Here is a 19,991-nt window from a genome sequence, read left to right as displayed (position 1 = left end):
TTTTGCATAAAATTCACAAAATATATGGGCATATGCTCCCATACCGTACGACTGATAAAAACGACTGTATATAAAAATATCAATATAACCCACATCCTTTCGTCTTTCCCTCTCCTTCTCCTCTTTCCTGATGAGGCAACAGTTTGTTGCGAAAGCTTGAATTTTGTGTGTGTGTTTGTGTTTGTTTGTCTATCGACCTGCCAGCGCTTTCGTTCGGTAAGTCACACATCTTTGTTTTTAGATGTATATAAAAATAAGTAGACCTGCTATAAAATCATAATTTCAAAACTGAGTATAATTGGAAGTGTAACTGTAGAACATAACTATAGAAAACCAGCAAAATTTGTGAACTTTAAAAATTTATACTGCTATCAGATCAGTTTTTGTACTGAAATGACATTGTCAGGGCATACAGTACAGGGTGTTTCAAAAAGGACTTTACACCTTTTAAATTCATATAAATTTTTTGAAAGAAGGTATAGAGCTGGGTTTAGTTTTATTTTATAGGGAAACACATCAAGTTTTTTTACCTTCAACTAAAAATGTCATACGTGGCTTCCGTCAGTTATCCTGCACGTATCTCATCAGAAGTCAGTTTCCTCCCAAGCTCGCTGTAGCATTGCAGGTGTAACTCGCTCAGTGGCGGCGTGAATTCTTGCTCTTAAGGTTAGGTAGAGAAGCCGCACAGGAGGTACGAACACGATATCCTTGATGAATCCTCATTAAAAAAAATCGAGTGGTGTCAGGTCCAGGGGACGTAAGGGCCACGCAATTGGTACATCACGGCCTATCCACTGACCTGGAAAGCGATCACTGAGGAAATTCCAGACATCGGCCAGGTAGTGGGGTGGTGCACCATCTTGCACAAACTAAAGATTTCATTCTCGGTCATCCTCATCGATCTGTGGCATCAAAAACTGTTGTAACATATCCAGGTACACTATCTCAGTGATGGCTGACTAGTGGAAAAAAAGGGGCTGTACACTTTGTTCTTGCTCAATGCACAAAAAACGTTCAGTTTAGGGCTATCACAAACACGTCGCAATGTTTGACGTGGATTTTCACTGCCCCAAATCCTACAGTTATGTGTCTTAACCTTGCCACTTAAGTGAGAAGTCGACTCGTCAAAAAGGATGATTTCCTCCGAGAAATGTTCATTCTCGTGTAATCGATTTAACATATCCGCACAGAAGTTCTGGTGAGCAATTTTATCAGTGTCTTTTATGGTTCGTACAATTGTCAATCTGTACTGTTTCAAATGCAAACATTTTCTCAACACATACCAGTCGTATGTGGACTTTGCATTTTGCAAGGTGCTCGCCAAACGATTTCGTAGGGCTACTGACAAAACAATGTTTCACTCGCTCGACGGCACCGTCAGATGTGCTCGGGTGACCCGACGATTTCCCACGTCTTACCGAGCACCCCGTTTGTACAGAACATTTGTGCCACTCACTCATAAATTGTAGGCCTACTAGGAGGATCTTTAGCATACTCGGTACAGAAATTACACCGAACTGTCGTCACCGACTCTGATTATCCAAACTGAACCACACAGCTAGCACACTCGGGTCCAGTGAAGGCAGCCATCTTTAACGCAGCTGCCGCTAGCCCTCCTTACAGTGCGATTCGGCACTAGCCGACTACACGAGACAAAACTTGATGCATTTCCCTACAAATTGACACTACAATCACCTCTGTAGGTACTACGAATTAATTTACTTGAATTTTCAAAGTTGTAAAGTCCTTTTTGAAGCACCTCGTACAGTTAGTTAGAGGTAGTCAGCGTTTGACATCAGAAAAGTTTTGCAAGATGGTGACAGGTGGTCACTCGTATTGAGTAACGAGAATATAACAGTTACAAAGAAAATAAAAGACATCACACTGAAAACTGCTATAAAGAAGTTGTTTATTGTGAAGGTTAAGATCAAACCAAACTTACAACTAAAGAATCTGGATGAAAAAAGGAAAAGTGAGAACACAGAAGATCGATCACACCGGTGCACCCACCTTGCCGAGGCGCGCCGCGGCGGCCTCCTCGCGCGCCTCCACCGCCACCAGGCGCGCCGCCTGCAGGCTCTCCGCGTACAGCTGCTCCGCCTTGGCCAGGCTCGCGCAGTGCTGCTCCTGCAGCTGCAGCACCTGCGAGCAAAACACGACACGGTACAGTACAGTAATAGACGGCAGGTTTAGGGACACACTGCTTTGCTTCACTCGGTCAAAATTAGTCGATTACGTGGCACAGCTCCCTTACTTTGTATTGCAGTCTTATGCTACAAAGAGAAAGGAATCAAATCTATCACTAGTGGAAAACAAATGTTCTTTACTCAAATTTTTTTAAGAAGATAAGGAGAGTATACAGACGAGATGTGAGCGCACGCACTCGGACGTCCACGCGCACCAATTTAACATTACAGTAACAGTTAGAAATGTTTATACGGAATTGCCATCGTTGGTAACATTATTATTTTATCTGTTCTTTGTAGTGGTTAGGTTATACTATTTAATCTTTGATAATTTCAGTGCATACAAAGGCTACGAAATGTTGTACGTGACATAAGCACAAGAAACTGAGCCTGTGACAACTGCAGATATTCTTTCATTTATATTTCTGTTCAGCTTTGCAATTAAAGTGTTACCCATATTCTGCCTCAGTTACTATGTAGTCAGATTAAGAGTGGGAGCTGAAAGAGTACACAAACTGTACTACGGTCACTCGTAATCCCCCTCCGCTTCGGCGTGCTTACGTACCGTGCTTATTCTCGTCACCGACTTCATCTCTGCCGACCGAAACCTCGACACTACAACGGATGTCCGAACTCTCTCTCGAATCCACAAAATAAGAGATACAGCTTCTTCACAAAACATTATCTATTACACGAATATTACAGCAGGAAACACTTCTTTTAATACATTTCTGTCGTAAAGAATAACATTCGTTACATTAACTGAGCAGTCTTTCCCCTTCACGGCATAGAGACAGAACGAATCTTCCGCCGTCCTCGCGACGTTACCGTTTTACTGTCACGAGCACTCTCCGGGGCAGTGCACTTCTCAGATAAATAGAGGGCGTCTCCGCGAACGACCGAAAGCCCGGAAAGTGTCGTAAGGCGGTAACCGGCAGTCAGACCTGCCCCGTCTCGTAAAAACACCGTGTCCGTCCCCCCGATTTCTTGCACGTGTAAACAAATTCTCGCACAATACGCCTATTCGTATTTATTATCCACTTAAGAAAATTTCTACACGCAGATGACGATTATCGTTCGTCGATAACAGATACAGGTAATAACTTATCACTTTTACGAAGTGATACGTTACGCTTCGAGACGAAGGAGTAATTCTGATCGTTGCGAGATCTGGTAGAACTGAACGGACTGAGCATCACCTACGTATGTGGCCACCGGTACGTCAGGCAAATGCAGCGCCACATTTTGGAACGGGGTGAGGAGCACTTCGGACACACAGACTGCGACACACGGAGAAATCGGCAATAGCAGTGTGCGGGATCGTTTAAAACTGCACACTTTTCGACTTTCAGAACACCGAGGCACTGTGCCGGGCAACCGTCTGTCGGGAAACCGTTACAAAGAAATCCGTCAAGATAAGGATTCACGACAATCCGGTCGCTGAGGACGACACGTACCAACTGTGGCACAGAATCCCACACCGGCAGGAATACGACTGGGCACCCTAAACGTCCGGCACTCGAGGTACGTCCGGAACGGCCACACGGCGACGGAACGGCAGAGTTGCTGCGCTCACCGCCGCAGCCTCACCTCTCCACCCACCTGCCGGCAGGACGGTACCTGGATGCCTGAAGCCGTGTGGTGGGAGGTACACCACAGATATAAATACTACAACTCCCACATCATCTAGATACTTTCCCAAAATACACCGAGTACGACACTATTAGAAACATTGCGGTATTTTAAAACTGCAATAGCGCTGCAAACCCCAGAGCTTTTCGCCGACAGTAGGTGCTGGCAGGGCGTACACTCTTATCTGCTGCTACTGTCCGTCTCAACTGCTCACTACTCTGGCCCCACACACAACTCGACACGCTGTTGCATTTGAGAAAAGCTGAAGCTCTTCCCCGAGTGGACCTCGTAACACCTCCTCTGTAAACTAACACTCGTGGCCAGCTCCGGCCCCTCCCCCCGACCACAGAGGAGAGCAAATGCTGCCACCTTCTACTAGTTACGCTTAACTGTCTACGTCTGGAATTGTTACCGTGTCGGATTACCGAATATAGGAGACGGCACTATGTAATTTGCACCAAAACTGAGGTCAAAGGAAGGAATACCAAAGTTTGCCCCCCCGCGAACCGCGGACCTCGCCCTCAGTGGGGACTCTCGTGTGCCTCGGCGATACGGGGAGGTATCGGTCGCGAGGCCGGACGAACGTGTGATTCCTGAAGAGGGGCAGCACCCTTTTCAGCATTTGCAAGGGCAGTAGTCTGGATGATCGACTGATCTGGCCCTGTAACGGCAACCAAAATGGCCTCGCTGTGCTGGTGCTGCGAGGGGAAACTACAGTCGTAATTTTTCCCGAGGGCACGCACCTCTGCTGTACGATCAAATGATGATGGCATCCTCTCGGGTAAAATAGTCCTCTCGGGTAAAATATTCCGGAGGTAAAACAGTCACCATTTGAATTTCCAGGCAGGCACTATTCAGGAGGATGTCGTTATCAGGAAAAACAAAACTGGTTTTATGTTGATCGGAGCGTAAAATGTCAGATCCCTAAACGGGGAATGTAGTTTAGAAAATTTAGAAAGGGAAATGGATAAATTAAAGATAGAAATAGTGGGAATTAGTGAAGTTCGGTGGCACGAGGAACGAGACTTCTGGTCAGGTGAATACAGGGTTATAAATATAAAATCAAATAACTGTAACGCAGGAGTACTTTTAATAATGAATAAAAAAAATAGAAATGCGGATAAGCTCCTACGAGCAGCACAGAGAACGCGTTATTGTGGCCGAGATAGACACGAAGCCCACACCTACCACAGTAGTAAAAATTTATATGCCAACTAGCTCCACAGATGATGAATAGATCGAACGAATGTATGATGCGATAAAAGAAATTATTCAGATAGTTAAAGGAGACAAAAATTTAATAGCCATGGGGGACTGGAATTCGATTGTGGGAAAAGGAAGGAAAAATAGTAGGTGAATATGGACTAGGGGGTAAGGAATGAAAGGGGAAGCCGCCTGGTAGAATTTTGCACAGAGCATAAGTTAATCATAGCTAACACTTGGTTCAAGAATCATGAAAGAAGACTTTATACGTGGAAGAAGTCTGGAAACACTGGAAGGTTTCAAATAGATTATATAATGGTAAGACAGAGATTTAGGAACCAGTTTTTAAATTGTAAGACATTTCCAGTAGTGGTAGATGTGGACTCTGACCACAATTTATTGGTTATGAACTGTAGATTAAAACTGAAGAAACTGCAAAAAAGGTGGAAATTTAAATGAGATGAAACCCTGATACACTGAAAAAAAAAAAAAAAGATTTTTTAAGAGACTTTCAGAAAGAGCACTATGCAATGATTGGCAAGAACAGGAGAAAGAAATACAGTAGAAGAAGAATGGGTAGCTTTAAGGGATGAAATAGTGAAGGCAGAAGAGCATCAAGCAGGTAAAAAGATGAGGCTAGTAACAGAAAATATATTGGGTAACAGAAGATGCACTGAAGTTAATTGATGAAAGGGGAAAATATAAAAATGCAGTAAATGAAGCAGACAAGAAAGAATACAAACTTCTCAAAAATGAGATCAACAGGAAGTGCAAAATGGCTAAGCACGTATGGCTAGAGGACATATATAAGGATGTAAAGGCATACCTCACTCAGTAGGGGTAAGATAGATACAACCTATAGGAAAATTAAAGAAACCTTTGGAGAAAAGAGAACCACTTGTATCTTTAGCACAAGCGGCCAAAGACACTACTAGCTGGGGATAACCACCTACGGCAAGCTAACATATACCGACAAGCGACAAACATCGGCAAGCCCCTGCATATCGGCAACGTCGACTGGACATTACCAGCTGCTATTAGAGCCGACCGACAGGCCACAGCAGGGAAACCGACACGCTTGCTCACTGATGCACAAACAATTCCCCAACAACACCCTACACTGTGCATCCGATTTATGACCTATCAGACACAAAAACGATGATAAACCTAAATGTTGAAGGTTGCTGACGTTGATCGAGAGTTCGACACCGGCACGCAGCGGCAGACGTCGAGCGACAGCACCGCACAATGTCCAAGATATTGACATGCATGATACCCACTACTGACAAAGCCTAAACTTCCACGACCTATCGCAGGCAGCAAGACATTCGCTACTGCTCTTCCCACCCGACCTTACTATCGCAGAGGTTTTTTCCCCTCGGCTCTTGCCTTGGCACCCTTTTTCCTCTTCCCTTCAAACTGCTACCCTTTGTTCCTACTACCCAATCTATCTCCAGATGAGCACGTATTAATGGTTAACTTGAACCCAGACGTACGCAAACATCGCAGTACCCAAATCCTGCGACACCTCACTTTAATGAAAACTAACTCTTATCCAGAGATGGCAGTAGACCTGTTGAGTCGGCCATCAAGCTGGTGTGGGCATGGAAGAGCTCCACCTCGGTCGAAAATAATGTTGTACGAATATAAAGAGCTTAGATGGAAAACCAGTCCTGAGCAAAGAATGGAAAGCAGATAGGTGGAAGGCGTATATATAGAGGGTGTATACAAGGGCGATGTACTTGAGGGCAATGTTATGGAAATGGAAGAGGACGTAGGTGAAGATGAAATGGGAGATATGATACTGCGTGAAGAGTTTGACAGAGCACTGAAAGACCTGAGTCGAAGCAAGGCCCCGGGAGTAGACAACATTCCATTAGAACTACTGATGGCCTTGGGAGAGCCAGTCATGACAAAACTCTACCATCTGGTGAGTAAGCGTACGAAACAGGCGAAACACCCTCAGACTTCAAGAAGAATATAATAATTCCAATCCCAAAGAAAGCAGGTGTTGACAGATGTGGAAATTACCAAACTATCAGTTTAATAACTCACAGCTGCAAAATACTAACGTGAATTCTTTACAGACAAATGGAAAAAACTGGTAGAAGCCGACCTCAGGGAACATCGGTTTGGATTCCGTAGAAATGTTGGAACACGTGAGGCAATATTGACCCTACGACTTATCTTAGAAGAAAGATTAAGGAAAAGCAAACCTACATTTCTAGCATTTGTAGACTTAGAGAAAGCTTTTGACAATGTTGACTGGAATACTCTCTTTCAAATTCTAAAGGTGGCAGGGGTAAACCACAGGGAGCGAAAGGCTATTTACAATTTGTACAGAAACCAGATGGCAGTTATAAGAGTCAAGGGGTATGAAAGGGAAGCAGTGGTTGGGAAAGGAGTGAGACAGGGTTGTAGCCTCTCCCCGATGTTATTCAATCTGTATATTGAGCAAGCAGTAAAGGAAACAAAAGAAAAATTCGGAGTAGGAATTAAAATCCGTGGAGAAGAAATGAAAACTTTGAGGTTTGCCGATGACATTGTAATTCTGTCAGAGACGGCAAAGGACCTGGAAGAGCAGTTGAACGGAATGGATAGTGTCTTGAAAGTAGGATATAAGATGAACATCAACAAAAGCAAAACGAGGATAATGGAATGTAGTCGAATTAAGTCGGGTGATGCTGAGGAAATTAGATTAGGAAATGCGACACTTAAAGTAGTAAAGGAGTTTTGCTATTTGGGGAGCAAAATAACTTATGATGGTCGAAGTAGAGAGAATATAAAATGTAGACTGGCAATGGCAAGGAAAGCTTTCTGAAGAAGAGAAATTTGTTTACATCGAGTATAGATTTAAGTGTCAGGATGTCTTTTCTTAAAGTATTTGTATGGAGTGTAGCCATGTATGGGAGTGAAACATGGACAATAAACAGCGTACACAAGAAGAGAATAGAAGCTTTCGAAATGTGGTACTACAGAAGAATGCCGATGATTAGATGGGTAGATCGTGTAATGAATGAGGAGGTACTGAATAGAATTGGGGAGAAGAGGAATTTGTGGCACAACTTGACAGTTGGTATGACACGTTCTGAAGCATCAAACGATCACCAATTTAGTATTAGAGGAAAATATGGAGGGGAAAAAATCGTAGAGGGAGACCAAGAGATGAATACATTAAGCAGATTCAGAAGGATGTAGATTGCAGTAGTTATTCGTAGAGGAAGAAGCTTGCACAAGACAGAGTAGCATGGAGAGCTGCATCAAACCAATCTCTGGACTGAAGACCACCACCACCACCACCACCACCACCACCACCACAGCAACAACAACAAAGACCATACACATGATACTAGAGTCCAGATCGACCCCGTAACCATCGCCACAAAGAAATGGTTGATGGAAGAATACCTGGTTGGCAAAGTAGTCGACAGTCTGGTCCTTTATCCTCTCGATCTCCTCGCGGTGCCTCGCCACCAGCTGTTCCAGGTCAGGATATTCCCACTCTGTGCAAGTCTCCGAGTCTTTCTTATCGACTCTACCTTCCTGCAAATGACATAATGTTTTGCAGACTGTTATTTACAACAACAAAAATTTTGAAGGTAACAGTACTACAGACATCCATAAAAATGTAATTATTATATGTGAGGCTCATCGACCTAAAAGCACCTCCTTTAGGAATTAATAATGACAGAGCAACAGATTCTGTGCGACACAAATTTTTAAGTTTCAAATCCGGACTACTTACATTTACAGCACTTTCCTGTAATATAATGATTAGAAAAACCACTGGAGTAGTTACATTTTTGTCAAGAAAATTACTTTTTTGAACTAACTAGCTTTGGACACACGCACACGCGCGCGCGCGCACGCACGCACGCACGCACGCACACACACACACACACACACACACACACACACACACACACGATTACTGCCTGTCACACGTTAAAATGATAATCTTCGCAATATACGCACTAATATGCTTCAAAATAATGCAACTGCTTTTATTTGTGCACTCAGTTGCATACTATTACCAGGAAGTTAGTATAAGCAATTGCCACAGTTACCGGTTTTTCCTGTATTTACCCAGATGACAAACTTAGTTTTTAGTCATACAATGACAGGTTAAAATTGTTGGCTACAATCATTTGGCCCGCCCGCCCCTCCGTCCATCTGCCTGTCCACACACCCGCCCACCCGTCCGGTTGTCCGTCTGCCCACTCGCCCGTCCGTCCGTCCGTCCGTCCAGCTGTCCAACTGTCTGTCTGTCTGTCTGTCCGACTGTTGAATACCCTTTTTCTCATCAGTAGATAGATGTATCCACTTGAAATTTATGTCAGACACTGAGGTTTGTGGTGCTTCAGTGGTGTAAAAAGTGAAGCTTTTACGCCACTACAATCTAAAGATATTGCCATTTACGTCACATATTTTGATACTGGCAAACTCACTAATTAAAACCTATAGGATACTTTATGCTGACATACAATCATGAAAATTGGCAAGAAGCAAGGTTTCACAGTACAAATAATGGTAGAAATATCAGAAAAGCTTTACTTTGTGATTATATCACACAAAAAAATATTTCTTTTTTCATCTATTATTCAATGTCAAACTTGAAAATAAAACATTCTTGAAAGTCTCAGAATCCCGAGACCGATATCTTGCCAGTGTCAGTACAATAACAGGAAAAATTCATCGAGCTTCTCAATTCCCGGAATGGATGAACTTTCTACATACATAGTAGGTTTGCACGGAACCGTCTGTGTGCAAGTCCTACTTGTACCTGCCCCATTTTTCCCTTCAGTGCTGTAGGTACGGACATCACTGTTCTCAAACTGTGACGGATTTGTTTATGATGAATTTCAGTAGCAGATACATGTATGTTGACAGTGCAGCTAAAATTACTGGCTCTTTCAAGAGCTACCTACCTGGCATCCTTGGCTGAACATCACATAGTTTCCTTACTGCTCACTTTTGTGCAATCGATACCTTCTCTCTAAATGACGAGTTACCCCAGGAAATTATTCCGTAAGAGGTTAATGAGTAGAAATATACAAAATACGCGAGTAGGTCGATATGTTTGTTTCTGAGATTAGCAATAACGCAAAGAGCAAAAGTAGCTGAACTTAACTGTTTGAGAAGCTCCGTAACTTTAATAAAGATGTAAACACAACAATTTGGGGCATTCTTCCCACTCCTGCTCATCTGTTGCATCAGTTGTGGTATGACTATTTGTTGCATAAAACTGATAGTAGAGTGTTTTCTCAAAATTTAGGGAGAGTCCATTTTCAGAGAATCACTTAATAATTCTTTACAAAATATCCTTCACCAACTCTTATGTTATTTTCTCTCTAATGGGATTTATTATAACACTAGTACCATCTGGTGCATGGGGGGGATAAATTTTTGCTTGTTGAATGTTAAATGGAAGGTCATTCGTGTACTTACAGAACAGACGTCAACCTAAAACTGGACCCTGTGTGATTTTCTTTTTCCCCGGCCACTACAATTTTCTAATTTTCCGAGACTGTCTGAATTATTCAGTACGTTTTGCATTCTGTTTGCTAAATACGATTTATACCAGCTGTGCGTAAAGCCATCAATTCCATAAAATAAGAGTCGTTCTAAGAGAGTAACGTGAGCTACACAATGAAACACCTCGGAAAGACCTCAAAAAAATAGCAGCTGAAGATATGTTATTATTTAAGGCTCGTAGTGTTTCACGAGTGAATGCAGGCACGGCACTCTCGAGCTACCTTTCTAGACTCCGAAGTGTGACATCCTAAGTAAATTGTTTTCACTCAAGTGTGCAACTACACTCGAGTACATAACTTTTTTGAGTATTTTGGAAATGTGCGAGTATGATAATTGGTTAAGTCTGTCTTGTCACCTTTCTTACGAAGTAGTTTCACAACTACTTATTTTAATGTGTCTGCAAAAATTCCCTGTGGCAGTGAAGCATTGCACATATCACTAAGGACATTACTTATTAAGTTGGAGCAACTTTTCAGAATTCTGTTTGAAATTTCATCAACCTCACACGAGCTTTCATTTTTTAGAATTTTTATAACTGTATTAATTTCAGTGAAGGAAGCTGGTGCTACTTTCAGCTGCATAAAGTTTTGTGGATTGACATTTTTAATATATTCTCTCGCTTCTTCAGTTGAACCGTTTAATCCCGTATTTGCTTTTACGATCGGAAAGTGATTGTTAAAAGTAGTTGCAACTTGTGAATTATCAGCCACAGCACTGTCATTTAGTTTAATTCTTACGGAATCTCGTACACTGACTGGCTGACCTGTCTCTCGTTTGACAACGTTCCGTACAGTTTTAACACTAGAAGTACCGGACTTCGCCGTACCCCTAATAGTACCGTGGGGATCATTTCTGACCCACAGTTGGAACCCACCGTTTTATTCATATTAGGGTGGTATTTTGAGTGCCGCCATGTTGACAGTATTTTTCAGGAAGATCCTAAAGTGTAACCAAATGATAATTTGGCCTCTAAAATGAACAGTACACTGTCAAATATATATTTTCAGATTTTTTTTTTTTTTTTTTAATTTTACAGAAGAAATTCCACAGTCTTTCATCAATCATCATTAAACAATTAAGTAAAACAATATTACAATTTTTTTCTTTATAAAAAAAAAAGTTGCAACACAATCAAAACATATTGTTTGTGTGAGTGCTAATAGTATTTTAACTTTTACATACAAGTTAAGTACAGAGTATTTGTGAAAGATTCTAAAACACAGCAGGTGACTAAAATGCTCTGCGCGTTTTCTCGCTTATTGTGATCGAGGAATTAAAACGTAAGAAGAAAGAACTTCAGTCTGTAATTATAAATATTTTGAAATATATAGGAACACAGACTTGACAGAGCTGCTCACAGTTCAGACATTCAACAAGAGTTTTTGCTTGGCAGCTTTTGCACACATATTTGTTGCACTTTAAGCATATGTTTGATGTTTTGTTCCCTCTGTTGTTTTGTTGTTTGCAGGAAACCTAATCTGATAACACCTTCTTTTTCCATATTAGTCAGTGCCAGTATCTAGTAGCTGCAAGGGGGAATTGGCTCCTCTTTGCAGTTTGTGGAGGGCAGCAAGCTCATCTGCTGCTCTGAGGATAAAGTCTCGCTGAGAAATCTTACAGGTAAGTAATTTAAAAATTGTGTGCATGACGAGGTCAAAAATATTGTAAAAGACATGCCAGCCTGGACACTGTAGTGTCTAGCCATTTGGTCAACTATATAGACTCCACTCTTAGTTTCATTATAAAACATCACCGTTTCTGTAGTTTCTTCTCAGTATTCTCATTCATCTGACATCCAGCATGCAGCATACAAGTTGCTCAGAATAAGGTTTTTATTTCTTTTTCCCTCGGTATGCCGTGAGAAGATTGTCACCCGATTTGCACGTTCGTTGTATTAAATGCATCATTTCCACTTGGTGTCGCAGGAGGGACCACTTTGGGTGATCTCCAGACAGTGCCAGCTAAACTTGTTGCTTTTTGTTTCAATTCATCTGCCAATTTCACAGAGGTGAAGAAGTTGTCAGGCGTAGTGTTCCGTAGGGGCGACATTCCCGATATCTGTTGCCGTATAAGAGAACTATTAGCAGTGCCCCAGACAGCAATGTAGGAGGGGTGGGGAGGCAGCTTTCCCACTATATAATATGTTACTCTATAGCTTCCCAGTGTCACTCCGTAGGTCTGCATCAAGCCAGTCCGTATAATACGGAAAGCCACACTGATATAAAGTATAGCCTGACCTCTGAATTCTCTGTATTTTGCATTCTTTTTGGCACAAAGTGTTGTAATTTACTCCACCATCTAGTGAGTAATGTCAAGGCACACTCAGAAACTATTTAGTGCCTGCAAATTGGTGTTACCGGTATCAAATTGCATTAAAATGTGTATGGGAACAACTTGTATAACAGATAAATTTTTCATACTTCTAGGAGGGATAGAGGGATGAAATTTTGGCGAATTGTACAATCCCATATATGATGAAAAGTCACGGGGGCATTTGATCCTGCAACGATTTTGGACGGGGGTAGAACCCTTGAAAAACCTTCGGGGGTCAAAAATAAATCACATGGTACTTCTGGTGTTCACCTTATTATCTGCATTATTTATTGCTCTCAGGACACGCATACTTCTCGATATTTTAATGCCTTTCCTTAAAATATTAAATATTTTTTGTAGTGTGCAAGTAATGTCAGATACTGACTTACTCTGGCCTTTACATAAATTTTCCTCTTCCTCTTACATGAGCTCTGAATTCCCTTAGTTGTCCACAGCTTACTTGTTTCCACTTACGGATGGTTTTTTAGAAAAGAAACTTTCAAATATTGATAGAAATTAACTGTGGAATAAACTGAATTTGATGTTAGCATCTACTTATACCTAACACCCTACCACCCCTTGAAGCTTACTGTTGAAACACTGTATCCTGTGCTCATTAATAAGTCTCACTGCTTTGTATGCCTCAGGGTTGTGACATGCCATACTGTTTATTTCTGTTAATTGTGCATCATGATCAAATAGTTCATTAGTAATTGAGTACACATTAATTGTTACAGCCTGTGTGCTATATACAAAAATGTTATCACTTGGTGTCCAACTATTTTGCTAGACAAAAGCTAGAAAATTGACTACTGAAATTTCATCGAAACACCCAAATAATAATTCTAGTTCATTTTTGTTTGTTTGTATCTTTTAAGAAAGCTCAATAATGCATCTAGATTTCTCTTAAATAACTGAAAGTTTCCTGGAGGGCATACATAGACAGATACAACTATTAGAGAAGTATTCTGCCGTAACAACTCTCACGCACAAACTTATATGTTTTGATCGACTATTCGTTACAATATTTTTGACTTTGTGTCCAACTTTTATATGTGTTGCAACTCCTCCTTTTCCCGTGTTATCTCTACACCAAAACTATGCAAGTTGTATACTCCCTGATATGTAACTACTCCATGCCTGTGGCTACACGGTGCTCAAAGAGGCACAGAACATCTGAAGTGACAGAATTTTTCACATCTTCTAGGCATAGAGAGAGCTCACATATCTTGTTTTTCAACTGTCTAATTTTCTGATGAAACAAATTAATGTTATTTTTCTGCAAACTGTTACACACACTACAGTCTTTTATTGCTCTAATTTCTTGGTACGATGCTATATTATCCCTGCCCTCCTCTGTGGAGCAGAAACTTGGTTAATTAAAGCAGTTTCTGTAAAAAGGTTAGAAGCAACAGAAATGTGGTTCTCGCATCGATTAATAAAAATACCACGGATTGAGAAAGTGAGCAATGCTGAAGTGCCGAGTAGATCCGGGGTGGATAGAGAACTGATGGAGACAATTAAAACAAGAAAGACATCATACCTGGGGCACATTATGCCATTAATTCTAGAAGGCAGAATAGAAGGAAAGTGCCCACTAGGTAGAAAGAAGCAATCTCGGTCACAGAATATCGAGACACGAAGTGGTATCGACCACTTCGAAGAGCCGGTTTAAGAAGAGAGGGAGCGCCGCCTGTGAGCAGCCGACGCACTACAACTGCACGTCACTGAGAAGAAAAGAAGAATTTCTTTCGATAGTCTCGGTCTGTAACCCGACTCTAACCTACTGACTGTGCCACTTTGATTCCAGTAATCACATCGATTTTGTCTAGTGTGCTCGTGAACACCTCCCCAAACTATCTGCAACATGCTCAGCTAACCTTTCCTTCCCCTCCTATTTAGATGCAGGCCACGATTAGTGTATCCCCATTTCACAATTGCAGCAACAGCCGTGGCTCAGTTATGAGAGTCGACAGCAATTCACTCAGCTCTCTGTTGACACGTCTAACGGCTGCATTAGACCACGACTGGCTAGGTCACTGGAAAAACCTCGATGAACTCCACGTAAGTGTGTGCCGTTGCTGATTCTATTTCCTCCAGATCACCTCTGATGCTATAGTCTAAGTTGTTAGCCGCACTGTTTCCTGCCCCTCCTATTATAAGTGCCTTATCCTCACAGTAAAATTTCTGAAGGAGGCCCCTATCTTATTTGTCACCCGGTTAAGCTCAGTTCTAGGTTTCACGACACTCGTGACACGGTATTCTATGCCCAGCTTTTCCTGTAGCAATTGGCCTACACACCTCCTGTGACTGCTTCCCAGTAGTGAGACCCTTTTCTTCCTATGCGAATTTTCTACCATCGCAGCATTCGAGTCGTTCCTACGAGTCCGTTGCACTGTATTGAGCTCAAAAACTGGCTGAGGCTCTTCCCCTATTTTAGACGAGAGGTCAAACTGATTGTTAACTAGAATTTGGAATGTGATTCTGCAGTTTTCTCCTTTTGCCTATTACTTGTCACTTTTTCCCAGCTTCCATTCTCTTCTTCTCCCTTCAACCCACCTAACTCAAAATACGCCATTTATAATTCCATTTGGGTAGCACAAATCTTTCTTTTCAGTTCCACAATTTTCTCGACTACGTAATCTACACCGTCACGGAAGAGCCTCGTCTGACACATTTTAGCTTTCCCGCTGCATTATCCCGAGTGAAACATCGAGCCACACTTCCGATACTTCTCCCGTGCCTTAATCTACAGCAACATCCACATTTGTCGTGCATCACACTACACTTACAGTACACTAAAAAACAGAATGACACACTTAAAGTCTGATAATGTAATCGTCAGTAAAAATTTATCTATCGGTGAATCGTGCAGCTAACTTCCACGTGGCAGGCAGATGTACAACAACACAATCACAGTTTGTCAAATGTAGCCAGTACGAGAAACGACGTGAATGAAAACTATAGAAGCACGATATTTTCTAACACCACTCTTAAACTGACATTATTTACAGTACCGTAATGGATCCAAAACAACACAATTAGACGGCAAGCGTAAGTTAATGTTAGTTTATAAAAACCCCACTGTTATTCACTGAACGTCAGTTTTACATTAAAAAAAAAACGAAAGAAGACTCTAAAAAGCACGATATTTATTACAACAGTACTGAAAAGACGCAATCCAGAAATTACAGACAGCACTGCACTGTATTCAAAGCAACTCTTAACGCTCTGTCACTGCTGCTATTTAATACCAAGTGAGGGGGCACAATAAAAAGAGAGGGAGATGGGAGAAATGGAAGGACAGGAAAAGGAAAACAACACAGACACGATAAGCGAGAAAGGGAGATGAGAGAATGAGTGAAATGGGATGGGTTCAAATGGGGTGAGAGAGAGAGAGAGAGAGAGAGAGAGAAGTACAGCCCTTAACAGCAAGGCCCATCCCCATCACTTCTCAGCTCACAAGAAAGGAATTCTAGTTCCATTGCTGTAAGCAGCTGATGATTTACGGCTTTTAGATATTCTAGATATTTTGCACTGCAGGCGGTTCAGTAGTGCGTGCAGAAAGCAGCCGCACCCACCTGCAGCCTGTCGGCGAGCTGCTCGCAGAGGCCGCGTGCGGCGGTCAGCTCCGCCGTCAGCTCGACGGAGACCTCTGCGGCGCGCCTCTCGGACTCTGCCACGTGCCGCTCCGTCTCCTCCAGCCTCTCCCTGAGCCGGGCCGCCTCCTCGGCACCGTGGCCGCTCGCCCCCGCCCCCGCCCCCGCCTCCGCCTCCGCCTCCGCCCGGCGCGCCGCCAGCTCCCGTCGCAGGGACTCCTCCCGCTGCCGTGCGGCACTGCAGTCCGCTACAGCTCGCGCCAACTCTCCCCTCAGCCTCTCCACCTGCACCGTCAAATTTCGAGTTTGTAAATTAATCACATTTACAGTACAAATGGCATCGAAGCTATTTTTCACTGCCAAAAGTCGACAAAAGTAATGCACACTAGTCATAAAGCTGCCATTTCAGGTGCACTGAAATCTTTCAGAATTTATTTTCACTCCACAAATGGGTGTACGGTATTTTAAAATTTCCTGTCAAATTAACTGCGTGTCGAATCGGAACCCGGACCCGAGGCGTACGTGTTACTGTATTTTTCCCTGAGAAAATGTTCTATAATCGTGAAACTGATCAGTTCCGTATCGTAGTGAGAGGTCACACTTACGGTTCGTGAAATGTGCCACTACTAGTTAGTAGTTAGAGTAACATTGTAACCTACCACACAGACATACTCGAGTTAAAAGCTTAAACATTCGTGTAATCGTACAGTATTAAAATACAGTCGGTGGTGGACCAGAGACACCGAGAATTTGTGTACGGCAAAGTAAAGTTGTACCGGATATCTGGCAGACCTGCTAAATTTTAACAGTGTTCGGCCAGACAAAAGTTTTAACTGTAGCCCAAATATACTTATGTGATGAGCGATACCGTACAACTGCTGCAGACGTGAAAGTGTGCAGAAAAAACAGAAAATCATATTTTAATTTGAACAATGATAGTCAGTTCAACAGTTTTTCACGGTTCAGAAAATTTGTGTCAGGTGCTAAAGCTACTGCATCTACGAAATTGGAATTTTAGTTTTGAAAATCGTATTTATCTTACGTAACGCACGAGGGGGTACTAGGTCAGTGCAGAAGACCCGCATCGGACTGGTTTCGGGGACTTCACATTGTCGGAAAACCGTAAAATTTACCTTTAATTTTTCCTTTCATTCATTTCATTGCTTGTGTATATTTTTTTGTTTGTAGCAGTCAGTATACCGTGACTCTGCAGTTTTTCGGAGTACCCAAATACCACGAAATTCAAAAACCGATAAATAAACTCGTTTAATAACTGGAAGGTATACTACATTCCATCGAGCAATCGTTTTAGCACTTTAGAAAATTAACGAGACAACGAAGAGTCGTCGGTTTGCTAACAGAGTAATGTGTGGACGGTATAAATTGTAGAAGAGCAGCAGAGTCTGACCGGAGGCAGGACTTCAGAGTGGTGCAGGTTCCAGCAGTTACGCAGACGTGAAGGGGCGAGGCTCGCACCGGGTGGTCCGGCACAGAGAGCTGCACCAGACGGGACAACAACGCGATACACGTCAAAGGGTTAGATATTTGACAACGGTAATGGCAACGAGAGAGATAGGCAGGCAAAATGAACGAAAACCTCATCTCGAACGAGGCAGCGAATAACGTGAACAGAATCGGAGACAGTAACACTCCGGAAGCGACGAGAAGATCGAACCCCGCGGCTTCCCTCGAGGTACTTTCGCGGCACGGCCTCGCCGCCGGCAAACTGCACCTCACGCTCGCTCCGCGTCTGTTCTCGTAGCCGGCACAGTCGAACACCGCAGTGCCCGAGTGACTTCAGTGCGGCCAGTTAGGGTCCGAGTTTTGGGACGCGTGGCGACGGTAGGGGCGCGAAATGCGAACCGGATCGGCACCGTGGCCCGGCGAGGTTCTTAGCGGGCAGTGACGGTGCGTGTCAGACGTAGCCATTTCACTGTCTCCGGGCCGTGTCGCTGAGCGGTGAGGTGGCGGCATTAAAGCACCTGCTGTCCACTTCCACACTGGCCACGAGTTCAGACGGCCGAAATGCTCGTTCGAACCGACAGGTATACGATCGAACTGAGCGTCCGAATCCCCCTGGCGATAAATGCTCGCTTGTGTAAGCTAGTCGTGCAGTCGATTCTGGAGGAAACTGTTGCACCCCCCCCCCCCCCCACCCCTGTCTTTTTTTGTTTTTTTGTTACTGAAAAAAGGTTTTGGATGCCAGTTATATTGGTGAAAATATTGGTTTCACTGAATGTTAACAATGAAAAAGACAGAAAAACATATTTATAACAAGCCACTACATCACAAGCGCATATCGTAAGATCACCAATTACTTGGTTACTACTGAAGGTACTGCTGCCTGACAAATGTACAAAATTTAAAAAAGTATTCTAATAACTAAGAAAATAATTCATATCAGATTGATTTTTGTTCCTGATACAGTTTCAGTTTGCAAAGCTTGGAACAAATTCTTTTACACTCTCCTCCTTGTCGTAGATGTTATTTTCTCAATAATATTATGCAGATTCAACTCATTAAGAATGTTTTCATTTCTAATTAGTTCCCATCCAGTGCAACCTTTACTCTCATCAAGAATTTCATCTGGAGTGCTTATATTTTGCTATCATCTTTCTTTATATTTATCCAATTCCCACTCCTATTTAGCAGTAATGGTAGCACCACAGTTTAAAAAAAAATGTTTTTGTATCGTTTTGGGTTTTGAAGTTGAGAGTTTTGTTTACTGTTTCGTATATTTCTTGAGATTCCTGGAGCTTATCTATGTAATGACCACAATGATAATTATTCTTGCAGCCCCGATATTTTAAACCTGTCACACCTACTCAGTTATTTCAGTGCTAACTAGTATCATCGACAATACCGGGCATTTACCTTGAAAGGCTGTAATATTTGTCTTATGAGTGATCATAACTCTTTTTCTGAAAGCAAACTAATCGTACAGGTATGAATGAGGTATTGTGAGAAAAACAGAACAAAAAGACTGTCAGGAAATGAGCTTTCAGAGAGCAACACCTTCATAGGAAATACACACACACACACACACACACACACACACACACACACACACACGCGCGCGCGCACGCACGCACGCACGCGCGCGCGCACGCACGCACGCACGCACTTGCGTGTTGTCTGTTGTCTATTTCCTACAAAGGCTTTGTTGGCAGAAAGCTCCCTTTCTGGCAGTCTTTCTGTTGTCCCTATCTGCTACCCGGCACCTCCACTATATGGTGAGTAGCAACTACCCTTTTCACAATATTGTTACATTCCATCTTGGATTTTCCATTGTTTGATTTTGCATCAACAATTTTTAACTGGCTTCTGACATTGTGTAGTGATTTTGCACTACTTCATAGTTGTATTTTGTGAAGAGACGCCTTTTTCATATTATCTTATTACAAATAGCATTTTATTTGTTTTAAAGTACTTATTAGCTGGATAACACGCATACAGCAGCGTCACAGATAAAAACTGCGACCACTGCGGTAGTTCACTATCTCTGTCTGTTGTACAAAATGAC

The 19,991-nt window shown here is 42.5% G+C and overlaps 1 protein-coding gene across 1 annotated transcript in view; it reads right to left on the bottom strand.

Moving 5' to 3' along the window:
* The window catches only part of LOC126215301 (trichohyalin-like), a 262,572-nt gene that overhangs the window by 73,390 nt on the left and 169,191 nt on the right, over positions 1-19,991 (bottom strand). The window contains exons 17-19 of the mRNA XM_049941984.1: positions 16,451-16,753; positions 8,430-8,564; positions 2,011-2,142 (exon numbers count right to left, since the gene is read on the bottom strand). Of these exons, the coding sequence (XP_049797941.1) occupies positions 2,011-2,142; positions 8,430-8,564; positions 16,451-16,753 (570 nt within the window). The remainder of the gene's footprint in view (positions 1-2,010; positions 2,143-8,429; positions 8,565-16,450; positions 16,754-19,991) is intronic.

This window comes from Schistocerca nitens, chromosome 12 (genome assembly GCF_023898315.1).
Source record: "Schistocerca nitens isolate TAMUIC-IGC-003100 chromosome 12, iqSchNite1.1, whole genome shotgun sequence".
In the NCBI taxonomy this organism is placed as follows: domain Eukaryota; kingdom Metazoa; phylum Arthropoda; class Insecta; order Orthoptera; family Acrididae; genus Schistocerca; species Schistocerca nitens.
This window is presented reverse-complemented; position numbering and strand designations above follow the sequence as displayed.